Source organism: Epinephelus moara, chromosome 7 (genome assembly GCF_006386435.1).
Source record: "Epinephelus moara isolate mb chromosome 7, YSFRI_EMoa_1.0, whole genome shotgun sequence".
Lineage (NCBI taxonomy): Eukaryota > Metazoa > Chordata > Actinopteri > Perciformes > Serranidae > Epinephelus > Epinephelus moara.
Genome location: NC_065512.1, coordinates 35,771,408 through 35,785,592, shown reverse-complemented (window position 1 = coordinate 35,785,592; position 14,185 = coordinate 35,771,408). Strand labels below are relative to the sequence as shown.

General features: G+C 39.9%; 2 protein-coding genes across 3 annotated transcripts; one reads left to right on the top strand and one right to left on the bottom strand.

The window, feature by feature from the left end:
* Positions 1-3,471: 3,471 nt before the first annotated feature.
* On the bottom strand, positions 3,472-7,667 carry tyw5 (tRNA-yW synthesizing protein 5). 2 transcript variants are annotated; one of them, XM_050048826.1, is made up of 8 exons: positions 7,501-7,667; positions 6,492-6,646; positions 6,294-6,363; positions 6,158-6,202; positions 5,874-6,011; positions 5,348-5,435; positions 5,132-5,248; positions 3,472-3,840 (listed from the first exon to the last, which is right to left on the bottom strand). In XM_050048826.1, exons 1-8 carry the CDS (start codon positions 7,585-7,587, stop codon positions 3,518-3,520), a joined length of 1,023 nt encoding a protein of 340 aa, XP_049904783.1. In that variant the 5' UTR covers positions 7,588-7,667; the 3' UTR covers positions 3,472-3,517. The 2 variants fall into 2 exon arrangements, with proteins under 2 accessions (XP_049904783.1, XP_049904784.1); XM_050048827.1 differs by having other exon boundaries at positions 6,492-6,641; positions 7,501-7,639.
* A 191-nt stretch (positions 7,668-7,858) lies between these two features.
* On the top strand, positions 7,859-13,173 carry maip1 (matrix AAA peptidase interacting protein 1). The gene is made up of 5 exons (XM_050049526.1): positions 7,859-8,209; positions 9,339-9,410; positions 10,956-11,082; positions 11,461-11,611; positions 11,722-13,173. Exons 1-5 carry the CDS (start codon positions 7,901-7,903, stop codon positions 11,798-11,800), a joined length of 738 nt encoding a protein of 245 aa, XP_049905483.1. The 5' UTR covers positions 7,859-7,900; the 3' UTR covers positions 11,801-13,173.
* Positions 13,174-14,185: the final 1,012 nt, after the last annotated feature.

Genomic DNA, 14,185 nt, shown 5'->3' with positions numbered 1-14,185 from the left:
GCCAGCTGTTTACATGTTGATGGCTGTGTTTTGAGTAATTTTCAGAGGAAGGTAAATCTATACTACTATACAAGCTGTACACTGACTACTTTAAGTTATATCAAAGTGTCATTTCTATAGTGTTGTCCCATGAAAAGATATAATAAAATATTTGCAAAAATGGGAGGGGTGTACTCACTTATGTGAGATACTGTAAATATACCATAGATATTAAACAAGTAAACATGTACACATTTGCAGCCTTAGATATTTTAATAACCTACCGGTTTTCTGTTCTTACTGTTTGAATGTATTCGGCCCGAGATTTAATTACTGTAGGTTGTGTGAAAATATTTTTACTGACATTTTAACTTAACTACAACTTACACAATCAATTAATTAGCAACTTGTTGCCAGCCCTTCTCTCAGTTTCTGTTCATGGGAGCTGTGTTTCTATAAGATGCTTGAAATCTTGATGTTTCTAAAAGTAAGCGCCACTCTCTCTGTACTACTGCTGTTTGACATGGTGTATCGCTCTGATCCATGTTCAACCTCCCAGGCTGCTTAAGAATAGTGTGGACACAGAATTATCTTGACTTCTAATTAGTCTGGTTGTGTGAACTTGAATTGACCTTTATGGAACCGCTCGAGCCCCAGCTGATTTGTTAGGTTTATTCAAGTCAGGTTTTGGACCTCCCCACTTCTCTTGGCATGTTTTATGGAACAGGCCTCTGCACAGTATGTCTCTAACAAACATGGTCACAAGTAGTTACTGTATATGTTACAGTCTTTGGCTGGCAGCTCTTTATATTACATACACAAATGTTAATTTGACCGTTGAAGACTTGGCCGTATGGGTCACTCCTTGACTGTTTTGTTTTCTTCTGGGTTCAGTTCATTTTTATATGTGTTTATGTTAATCGTTCTTATTGGAAACAATTTTTGATTCCATGTATTTTGGTTCATATCCATTCATACATATGCAATATCCCTTTTTCTTTGTCAACAGGACTGTTAAAGAAGTCGGACGCAGGACATTCCAATACAAAGTTCCATTCCACTAAAATAATGTGTCTTTTTCTAAGATCTATTAACTCTTATAATAAATAAAGATGTCCTGAAGCAGCACAGAGACCTATTAGCTCTTTGTGCTGCTTCAGGACATCTTTATTTATTATTGATTAGTTAAATTGTAGACACAATTTGTGTGTACTTAAAATCTTAACAAACTGCTTCAACTGGTCTTAATGCTGCTGTAATTGGTCATTGTATCCTTAATTTCAACAGGTTGGTCTTACAGTAGTGCAGCCAGATCCCAGATAAGCTTTAATTTATGTCTTTCAGCTGTTTCGGCTGCAGTGAGTCAGTGGGGATCTGCTGGGTTAAAAAGTGTTTTTTTTAATTTCATAATTTGGCGCCACTTGCAGCCCCTCCACTTTGTTCCTCAGCTCACATGACTTCTTATCGCTTTGTGATTTTGTTTTAACTGTCGAGAAGAAAGCCTCTCTTTAGCCAGTTAAAGCTCTTGAGCTCCAACAGGAACTATAGAGTCCCTTTGGCAACTACAAATGTATTTAAGAAGTCCTTCATCTCCAGTGCCAGCAGGATCCTTAACTCAACAAAGTGACTGATGAGTTTTAATCACCTGATTTAATGTGTTAAGTGTTTTTTAATGACTTTGTCTGTTTGCTTTACTGACTATTTGTCTGCTTTTTACAGTGTTGTCTTTTGCGTCTAGTGAGCCAAAGACAAATTTCCACTCCTAGTGGACAGTGCAAATATATTCTAAAGTCTAAAATACTAACTTCCATTCAATAAATGGCAGTGCTTGCATGACTACATTGGCAGTGTGTTACGTCCTTTATTCCTACACACCTGCAGGGTTGTAACAACATCCAAAATCCTATCAGAGACATCGGCCAAATCTGGTTCAAGATGAGCTGCTGAAGAGCCTTAAGTTAAAACGTCTTTGGAGAAGCCTATGGTGTTTCTTATTTTTAATCTGTGGGTGTTTTACTACTTTTCAGCAGAGCTGCTATTGATCCAGCTCACATCTGCTAAGTAAGCTGAGCTGGACAACACATGTTCTTCCATCCACCAAATTTCTGTACTCACCATGCTGTTCAGGGAAGTTTATCTTATAACATACAAGGTGAGAAAGGGGACTACAAGCTGGACAGGGTACCAGTGACAGGGCAGAGAAACATTCACACTCAGGCAGACACTAAGAAAACAGTTGATCTCCACATGCACACCTACAAAATGCGCAGAAACATAAAAGCGGTGTCCAAGACTTTGTCCCATAGTTGCAAAAAGTAAAATTGGTACTCAGCAATGAGTGGAAGCAATAAGCTTCTCACTGGAATGTCACTGAAAATTAAGCTGGCTGTAAAGATTCACTCAAAATACATGAGTGATATGGTTTATCTGTGTGCTTTGTTTTTTAACTGCCCCATTTTACAGCTCAAAATACTGTTACAGGTACCTACCAAGCCACTAGATGTCACAATTGTACAAGTTTTGTTTTTTGTTCGCCTTGTTAAAGGGTTCCAAGGTCCTGAAAAACCTGACAGAGTCATAGAACTTCACAATTAATTTTCTTACAATAATTAACATTTGGAATAAAGTATGGTATGCAGTTCTGTTTGTGTTGTATGTTGTGTGTGGTCTTGGAAATTTTATTTTGAAAAAGTCAGGGAAAAGTTCTGAAATTTTGTACATGGAAATATGTGGGAACCCTGATGTTAATAAAAATTTGTCATGTATTTAATATACAGTGTTCCTATGCTCATGGAAAACTTGGGAATGACATGGAATTTGTAAAGATCATTGAAAATTTTGTAAAAGTCATAGCCATTTTGCTGTGTGTAAAAAAATTGATACAATAGTCTTTCATGGGTAACCTTCCACATTATGTAACATAACAGCAACATGGTAACTGGAAAAGTTTTTAAATACTGTCCATGAAAATATGCAGAACCCTGAATAACCCTGAATTTGTGATTCTGACGGGCATATAACATATGCATATAACATATAACATAGACATAGACATATAACATATTTAAACTTATTCAACTTTAAAGAAATTTACCTTAAAGTGGAAATAGAGTTAAAATTGTATTTAAAGTGGACGTAGACATGCCATGTGATTGAACATATAATGAAGTAAATGTTGATTGCACAATGTAATGGCTGTAAAGACACCATCTGCATTTAGATTGGTTCCCTATAAGCAAATGAAAAAGTTGCAAGGCACTGAGGGTAGCAGAAAGTGATCCTGTTGTCTTTGCAACAGCGGCACCAACAATAATACCACTTGGAAACGCATGACAGGTGAAAAGTTGAAAAGTTTTCTGCTTCCACTGTAAGGTTCCTCTGGAAATATGTCCTATATTTTTGTTTTCTTCTTCAACTCAACTTCCACATGCTCTGTTATAATCATATTCAATTTCCAAGATGAAAGCCAATGATCAAAACAAAGCATGAACATAAGTGCAACATGGGTGTTTTATTGGTTACACATTTCTCCTGACATTCATCCAGGTTTGGTGAACTGACCGCTGGGTAATGTGCTGTCCTGTGTGCTGTCCTGTGTAGTTGTGCCCAACAGATTGTCACAGTATGTCCGCTTTTGAATGCGCTGTATCATACGGCGTCCATAAAAGTCCCGATAATCTGCTGGGAGCTCATCCAGAGTGTGCAGTGCTCTCTCCAGTGCCTGAAGGGCGCGAGTCGCAGCCACAGGGTCCTTATTACCGTACGGGTCCTTTCTGTCATAGCTATCCACAGGTAGATGGCGCCAGAACACATTTACACCCACACCAAACTGCAGAGCCAGGGTATTGTGGAACCACAGAGCTGGGGAGAACAGGAGACTTGATGATGTAAAATCTGTCATATATGAGGAACTGTTTTCAGTATCACAAGTTTTTGTCACATTTGATGAAACTGTCACTATATCGAGACATTATTACATGAGATATACACCTCCCCATGGTGCTTCTGGTGGCATTTGCTAGAATCAACTGCTGCTGAACACAAACAACCAATCAGAGGTGAGGAGACTTCTCACCTCAAATGTTTTCAGAAACATATTTTAGCGTACTGTTTAGCAGTGAAAGTTAGAGCCTGGCTGCCATGTTGGAAACACTCGAGCCAAAAGGAAGCACTGCCCACCAGCTGGGGCAAATGTTCTCATGTTACAGCTAAACAGTACACTAAAATATGTTTCCGGAAACATTTGAGGTGACAAATAAGCAGTGATTGACATGACTGATAGCTGCATTAAGGACTGTTTGGCTCTGATTGGTTGTTTTTGTGATTCTTGCAAATGCCATTAGGCCCGATCACACCGAGACACATCGCTAGAAGCACATCACAAGCAAGACCATAGAGGCGTGAGCTCCTGTCTTGCACTGCTGTTTTTAGACAGCATAAAAGTTAAAATATTCTTAACTTTTCAGCACAAGGCAGAGTCACACCACTTGTCAATATTGCACTTGGCCCAAGCAGCCAATCAAAACAAGGAAGAGATGGCCGTGACTACTGTTTTAATGCTGGTGGATGTGGTAGGAACAGTGGGACAACGCGAATGCAAATGAAAGGTTGATATTAGTGGAAAGTCACCCTATTACTGAAATACTAATCAACGATCACATGCATGGAGCTGCCAAGTGAGTTCCCCTGGTGAGTGTAATGCTGTTTACTATGCCGATGGCTCGCTAGTTAGCTGTTGGACTGTGAGAGCTCTACAAGGTATGTGAGAGGGAATTCCTATCTCATGTCATGATGGTATCAGATAGATAACTATCTGAGAGAGCCTACATGTGGGAGGGGCATGGGGGAAATTACAGGAAATAAGTTTGTGTGTGTTTTTTGTTAATCACATTTGATCACCCAGTTGCGAATGCAGCCCTGCTTCACAGGCAAACCGCCCTGTTATGCACGACACGCTTTAACAAGATGTTTTTGTAGCGGCAGCGCCTTTGGGTTGTATTCATATGAATGCTGTAACACGTCTTGATGTGATCGGGGCCTTAGAAGCACTACGAGGAGGAGGAACATGATTTTTATATAACAAAAAGTTACTTTCATTACAAATTTTTGTTACTGGTTTAGCTTTAGCTTTAACGTGGATGGTTTGACCTACCAGGGATAAAAAGTAGATCTCCAGGCTCCAACACACACTCGTATCGCTTTGCCTTCACAAACTCAGGAAACCGTTTCAGGTCTGGGGAGTCGATGTCCAGAACCTCTGATTTATCACCTAATGGGTTACATTATACGAACTTTTCAAAAATAATTAGGTAGATACAGTTATATTTTGAGCATTAAAACAAAGTGGCATCTTTCCACAGCTGCTTGCCTGACAGGTAAAGGTGCAATGCATCCTGGGGGCTGTAGAGAACCACTCTCTTCATCCCTGTCACCTGAGCCAGCAGGTTATCCATCACCTGAAGGAATGAAAGAGGGAGAAAAATTTTGTAAGAGAGAAAAGTTTAAGCATTAATTCTGTGACACTTAACCTAAGGTCCACAGACCAAATCTAGCACACAATAGGGTGCTGGATGGCCCACAGACCATTCTCTATTTCACAGTGAATATGAACTAATAACACTGGGAAGTTTTTCTTGTACTTTAAATGGTGCCAGGGTGCATTAAAAAGGAAAATAACAACAATAAACCTTGTTGATCAATAAAAAGTGCCCTCGGCCCTTGGGCAAAACAAGTTAAAAATTATACTCATGCACTGCCCACACCTGTGCTCATTGGCCCTGACGCTGCACGTCCCACATTATGAGACCAGTGTCTGACTCAATGATACAGACAGGCAAAAAAATAAAAATAAAAATGGAAATTATTGGTAGAGAAACTACATGCAGGATACTCACATCGTAATGTGTCCACAGCTGCAGACCACAGGAGCTGATGCGGAACACACTGGAGAAAAACTGCTCGGGTTCAAAGAACTGCGGGATGTGAAAATCCTCTGCCAAGTCTGGGAACTGTTTGCTCAGATCAGCAGGTTCCTGTGAGAGAGACATTTATATTCCTGATCAAGAGCTTTTGCAGAGTCAGACTGAAGACATTTTGCCACATAAATACCAAAAACTCTCAGGTACAAAACCTAATGATTCATCTTCACAGATTCCACAACACTGAGTCCTCTTAATACCTTTCGTACGTCTTCTCCTAGTGATCGAAGATAGTAGCTCTCATCCTATAATAACACCAAAAACTTTGTGTCATTTAAGGATATATCATACTGTGAAAAAACACTTTATACCATATCCGTATTTTATGACCCTTGCCTCACACAGGAAGAAATCAGAGTGCTTTTTCTCAGATGCTCTTTTCACAAACTCCTTGAATGGCAGAGTCCTGTGAATAAAGAGGCATAGCTGGGAACTCTGCAGAGAAGGAGGACTGATTGGTGTGTTTGTGTGTATGTGTGTGTGTGTGTGTGTGTGTGTGTGTGTGTGTGTGTGTGTGTGAGAGAGAGAGCTCACTTGTAAACAAAGTTTTTGCGAAGGAAGTCCATCTGTGGCACAGTGGATACATGAATCTTCACTTCCTTGTCTCTCCCTTTCTGTCCAAGATATTCAACTGTCCACTTTTCTAGGCATGGTCCAAGACACATCCCTCTGAGCACGGCTGGTCTGCGCTGGAAAAGAATCGGTATAATTTAGCTGCCAATGCACATCTGCACAGCCTGTCTGATGGCAAATAAATGGACCCAGGATCTAATATTATTCACATTATTACACCTAACTTATAGTAGCACTCCACCAGTCACACACATGAAGATCAGTTTACTCGTCCTGGGTGCTAAGGCTGTCATAACAGTTGTATACTGTTTTTTGTGGCTCTGGAGGAGCTCTTTTAAGTTATAGAAAATAACCCAGATAATGTCATCAGACATTGTGTTACAAACTGAGGTCACAGAGTTTAACAGAGGTCCCTATTTCCCAGGCTGGAGTGCTCTCATAGATAGACACTACTAAAATATATGATGGGAATTGTAGGAGTTTTTGGAACTCAGTATACCTGAAGTCAGGATACTTTGACCTTGAATGTCACTTCACACGCATGCAACAACAAAAACTGACAAACTGGAAGCTAGTGGACTCTTCATATCAACAACTTTGACTTCATTTGGTAATGTCGTTTATAGTGATCTAAGACAGAGAAAATCAGTACTTTGGCATAGGAAATGTCTACACTCATTAACTGATTCTCACCATTGTAGGCGAATAATCTTCTATCATCATCTGTTATTAATTAATGTTGCAGAGCCTCTCTGTAAACACCACCAGTAACGTAAGACCTGACCTGAGACATTGCCTTTTATATATGTCTAAGAAGTACCCAATGAATTGTCTTTCAAGTGTCAAATGACAGTTTTTCTTGTAACAATGAGAGTGACAGCAGTAGAAAAAGTCAAAGAAGAAGCAGCAGCAGTTTAGAAACACGGTGGGATACTGTCATCATGACACTAGTCTCCAGGGTTTATCTCACCTCTGGATAAATCTGTCGCAGAAACACGTCCTTATCAACTTCTGTAAATATCGGCACAGGTAACGTTACTTTTTCCTGGAGCTCCATTTCACATGATTTGCTTCAGATATCCACCAGCTAGTGACAGTAAACAGCTCTTGAACGTATGGGGCGTCACATTATTAGTGTTCCCCATTGAAACAAAAAAGACTAAGTGAAAGTGGACTGTAAACCCACCCCACCCCCCCAAAAAAAATTGCTTCTTAGTTACAAAACGATGTGCCTGTTTGATAAATGCCAAAAATGGCGTCTTATTATCAGTATTTTGTGACATTAATATCTCTATATTTAAAATTGGCGATATGTTTCTAGCCGGAAGATATAAGTCCACGAACAAGAACGCTTCCGAGGAAAAACAAAGATGTCGCTTCCCATGTTAAGAGGTTGTTATAAGTTTCCATCAACATATAGCTTTACTCGTCTATTTTTAAATGAAAGTCTCGTTCTGAATCGGTCGGGAAAAACGCGGCTTCCGTCTTCATCGCCTGCCGCTTCGGCAGCAGCAGTCCGCCCGTACAGCTCCCACCGGGGCGGACAGAACCAGAAGGTGGTGGTTGTCGACATCCCAAATCCTTTTATCTGGTTTCGCACCCGAATATACTACTTCCTGATCAGGGCTTACTTTGATAAAGAGTTCAGCATTGAAGAGTTCACGGAGGGAGCCAAGCAGGTCTGTAAATACCTGAAAACACTGGGTGACAAAGTGGCTGTTATTCGACAGCTACAACTTCTCTGACAGATGTCAAGTACAAATATAAAATACATTTAATTTATAGGTCCCATATTATGTTCATTTTCAGGTTCATGAATGCATTTTGGGTTTCTACAAGAACATGTTTGCATGGTTTAGTGTTCTAAAACACCTTATTTTTCTCATACTGTCTGCCTGAATATAACTGCGTTCATCCTCTTTCTAAAATGCTCCCTCTCAGCGCCTGTCTCTTTAAGTCCCCCTCCTGAAAGGCCCAGTCTTGTCTGATTGGTCAGTGTTTCAGGGTCTTTCACATCTATGTTTTTGATAGGTCTTATTACACAGAGATGGTGCTGTAGAGCTGCTATGACATGTCTTCTTTATGCTGCCTTTACATTTTAACATATACAACATATGCTTTGGCAGCACTTAATTAACAATAACAATGACATAGCATGGAAATAACAATCATTTACAATCTCTGATACATTATGGCTGATCTTGTCCTCTACTTGGAGGGTAAGGAGCTCCCAGGACCTAATTGTTTTCCCAATTTGCGGACATTTTTAGCCACTATTCTCCTTCTTTGAGTAAGCTGCTAACTGCCACCCATGATTCCGTCCTGCTGACTGTCCCGTTTATACAGACATCATTTAGGCGCTGTTCTATTTCTGACTTAGAGGCAGCTCTGCCCCCCCCATTCCGCCATTGTACCTTTTATATAGAATGGCAAGGCAGCATAACGGCATGATATTTCCACAAGCCGGGGAATGACTGTAACAGCACTGTGGCAGCCCTTTCTATCTTTATAGACCATTTTGCTGGAATTGCATTGCTATGCAGCAGCTCGGGTTGTGACATCACAAATTCACAGGTGTCCTGACGGCTCATTTAAAGGCGCAGTTTTTAAATACGGACTGTGTGCGACTTTGTGGATTGAACATTTTGATTCTTTCACAGTATTTATATCGCACCTATACCTGCTTTATATTAAAAAAAGACATGAAAATCTGACTTTATAAAATATGGGACCTTTAACCTTAACCCCAGTTAATACAGTGTTAGTTCTGTTCTATTGTTACTGAGACTGCTGTGTTAACTTTTGCAGGCCTTCTCCCATGTTTCCAGACTGTTGTCACAGTGCCAGTTTGAAGCTTTAGAAGGCCTTGTGGCTAAAGACGTGAGTATGGGAACCCAGCAAGTCCAAACTTGTATTATCCATTCTGTACCTGTCCATACTACTACAGAAAACTACTACTATTTATTTGTTTGTTTTGCTGTTAGTATTCAATGAATCCACTTCCATCATGAGACATCTGTTTAAATGTCATAAATACGATACAAAGTGGTTGTCCAAGAATTTAACATTAATTTGATTGTTTTCTTAAATGTCTTTGGTGCTTTTTCCACCACTATCTGTATTGTGTGTCATGTTTAGCAGCTCTGAGTCCTGCCTCCATTTCTGCATTAGATTGTCAGTCAATAGTATGCATCATCTAGGGATCCGATACACCGGATCGTTATCAGCATCCGTACATTGTTAAGCAGATGTGGTACTGACCAAGACATCAATTTATTTTTTCAGTGTCATTGCACAGATTTGTATCCATTGTCAGTTATGTTTGTTAACTGCAATCCCTGGCCCCAATAAGTGCCGTACAAACACAGACATGGCACCAAAGCAATGATATAAAGCAACCAGCTTTATATCATAACAATGTGGGTAGAATGTATAAATGAACTGTGGTAAACTTCCCTCCATCTTACCAGTGCCCAGATCCCACTGGCAGAACTGAGCTTGCTCTCGGGCTGATGCTCGAATGACAGATTGTATTTCCTCACTTTCATTGCCTGCCACCACAGAAACAAAGAGTATAGAAGTCGATTGGGAGAAAGAGACGCCCCTCTCTCTCTTTCTCTAAACCTGAGATCAAACTGTAAAACTAGGCAGTGCTGATCACATATAAACCTTTTATAAATCTTCAGAACATATTTCAACGTGCTGTTTAACTGTAATTCGCAATCATTTGTTACCAGTGGGCCACCATAGGCTATTGTTTCCTGTGTCAAAACAGACAAGCTCTCATTACGTCAAGCACCTGCGGGTTTGTTTATTGGTCCAGTGTGGCGCAGTGCACTCTGGTACTTGTAGGTTTTCTACCTCATTAGCAAAAGCAAATGCTCTATCCCTTTATCTCTGTTTTCTCTGGTCACGTAGCACCAATTTCATAAGTATTTGCATCTTTCATCTGCAAAGACAGACAAGTTTTATGAAAGACTAATACCAATATACAGGATATTGGATTATAGTAGACAAGGCCAGTGGTTCCAAAAAAAAAAAAGTATATTTCTTTCTTTTTTCAGACTATACTTTACTCTACATTTTCTCTTGTGGAAAAAGAGCAAATTGTCATGAAGGAATTGCTTTAATATACATGGTCACAAGCCAAATAGTTTGGGAACCAGTCGTATAGGAGAATACAAAGGTGTGGATAACTAGTCATAACAATTATCTTAATGGACTTCCAGGTTGTCCCACAAGCCTGTTTGTGAAACAAACTAATAATAAAAGATGAACTGATAATACAAATCATAATTTAATAATTCGTAGAATGTAATCAATTAATAATATTACTGCCAAACATATCCCAATCTATTCAAGACTTTTTTCTTGTATCAAAGGATATGCTATCTAACAGGCTATCTCATTTTCATGTTGTTGCAGTTGATTGGAAAGCTTGAGGAAAAGTGTAATCTGCTGCCATCGAGCCACAAGAAAGCTCTCTCTGCACATCCTGATGAGATCATGTACACAACACCTGGAGACGTGGGAATCTACTATGATGACAATGGTCAGTATGTTTACCTTAAATCAACAACAATCCCACCAACAAGTAATTTCTACCCAGCCAAAGCCTGATATGTCTTCTTCCTCTGTGCCATAGAGCTCAGTTGTTGTCCAAAAACTATAAAAAACATATCAGTGTGTCACACTGTTGCACTGGGTGATATGTTCCTTCATTACTATGAACACACACACGCTGTCGTTTATTTTGATTTAGTTCTACATACACCAGCCTGCTGTTGTAAATACTCACCTTTACCAGGGAAAAATGGAAGAAATCTGAGGCAGAGCAACTGAGGGAGAATCCTCTTCCAGGACAGCCAAACATGCAATAGAAGTGCGATTATTTGTGCTGTGTTAATCAGTGTCCGTACCATTTTCCCAGGGAGAAAATTTGTCAGTATTCTGATGCGTTTCTGGTATCTGACAAGTGCACATCTTCCCAACGACACCATGGAGGGAACCCGTGTCTTCCAGGTGGCCATTGGTGGGGAGGGGGAAGCAGAAACTAAGAGACTGCTAAGTGCAAACTATGAGTGAGTATATCTTTTCTGTCAGGAGTGCAGTGACTTGTGCATATAATGTACTGAAAATCCTGTGTGATGTAGAGTATTTGTTCTGACCTTTCTTTTTGATTTTCTGACAGATTCCAAAGAGAGTTTACTAAGGGAGTGGCTCCAGACTGGACCATTACGAGGATAGAGCACTCCAGACTTTTGGACTAAGGTGCTTTTGATTTGAGGCAGCGGTGCCAGTGGAAACTAGTCAAAGACACAAAATTCACCTCAGTATTTGTTTTCTAAAATTAAATTTAAAGAAAACAAAAACAGCAAAACTCCTTACTGGGAAGTCAGATGAAACCACCAGGACAAACTTGGATTCCACTGTTCAATGTAGAAAAGACACATGAGCCAACCTATCTATTTATCCTAGATACTGCCCAGAACTGTCTGCTGCATAGCAGTGTTTCTTATGGTTCTCTTCATTATCTCTTATCCCCCACCCCCACAATAAAAGAAACTGTGATCAAAACTTGACTAGGTTTATGAACTGGTGATTTGAAAGATTTTGTACATTAATTAATCTTGCCAGATGAATCCCCTCTTATTTTCAAATCAATTGTAGCTTTATTTCAACTTTTGTGTAACATCATATGAATTGGTCTTGCTGCAGCTGTTTTGGAAACTATTGTTTCTCTATGTAGGACTGTGTGGTACAAAGACAATGAAATGTGCCAGATTTGCTTTCACACAGGAGATAACTGTCTTTTTAATTTTAACACAACCTGTTGCACCTGACTCTGAAGCACATGCTATATATGTACCATATGTGTGTACATGTAGGAGCTTGATGCAGCTGCAGCAGACCCTGATTGTTTTATTAAAGATTTGAGAGATGAAGAATGTGTCATTGATTTCCTATAGTTTCTTCACTTAACAGGGTTTGTGTTCACTTATTGTTTTCTTGTATATACTTTGACACAATGATTGCACAAACCATGGGACTTGTCTGCACAATTATGTATATTTTGGTGTTAAAAGGGTTAAAATTAAAATGTACACCAGTTAGCCAAAACATTAGAATAAAAGGCGGGTTAAGTGAATAACATTGATTGTCTTGTTATAATGCAGTGTTGTGCTGGGAAACCTTGGGTCCTGGGGCCTGTATCACGAAGCGAGATCAACCTTTCCTGGGTTACCCAGACCTATCCTGGGTTGACTAACCCTAACAATGGCAATCAGGATAATCGGTATCACGACGCTGGATATCAACTCGGTAACTCAACCCAGGGTTGCTTTGTCAAGAGCCGTGAACGCGCATGCAGCGGACCAATCACAATCATGAGAGAAGCGCAGCGTCACTGAGCGTCCTCACTGAGCGCCGTATGTGAGGGAAAAAAAAGTGTTTCTCATGAGGATCAGAGATTAATTCTACTAAAATATGAGGAGGAGAAAAGCAACATTAGAGAAAAGGCCAACACCGTGGCAGCTGCAGGAGGAGGAAACATGCGTGGCAACGCATAACGGCATGAATAATGTTTAGTTTTAGTTTAGATTAGTTTATTTGCACATAATGTTAAAAATAAAATTTACAAGATAGGTTAAATTACTCATCACTGGTTCAAGTAGCTACAGTACCTGTACCTGTACATCTGACACTGATCACACCCTTGAATCCCATGAAATCAATGCTGCGCAGATGAATTGCGTGTATTACAATTATCGTCTAACATCATTGCGTCTGATAAATTGGTCTTCTTTGTCATAACGTTATATATGCTACAATAAAGCTTAAAGCTGACGCCACAATTAAATCATATCAACACCAAATTGATAGTCTGAATAAAATCATCCTGATATTGAGCTGTGTTAGAAATTAACAGCTGCGCAAAAATATACCTAGTCTCCCTCTTTAAAAAACAAAAAGGAAAATCCCTCAAACACCATGAAGTGTAGACATGATAGGCTACTTTCCACATTTCCAGCAGCAAAGCTGTCAATTAGGCCCATTATCTTTAACAGGGATCATTTCCTCCAACAAAACAAAATGTTGGCACTAATTAATGGTGCTATTAAGTGTCCGCAAATGATCAGTTTCTTTCTTATGAAGGGGTGGGATGAAAGTTCCACTTCTTTCCACTCCTTTTTGAACAATCTTTTCATTGTCTGTTGTTGTTGCTTTCTTTTCTTTTTTAATGTTCAAAATAAACTTTCAAATCAAAATCAATCAAATGAATTAAACTTCCCGTCATGACTGGGCTGCATTTCTGTCAGCGGAGTCATTTTTTTCCGAACAGCTGATTGGCCAGTGGGTGGTGCTTTTTATAGGATCAGATTCAACCCTGAACTTACCCTGCTCCGGAGCAGGATAGCCGTTCAGAGTGAGTTACCATGGTGATCTACCCCGATAAGAACTGAACCGGCTTCATGAGACCGAAAACCCAGGGTTAACCCTGAAGTTACCTCGCTAAGACAAAATCCTGCTTCGTGATACAGGCCCCTGGTATTCATGTGGATGCCACTGGACACACTCCATTCACCCAAACACTGTTGCACTCTCAGTACCCCCCCTCATGGCAATGGCACTCCCAGAGGTACCCCCCAGCTACA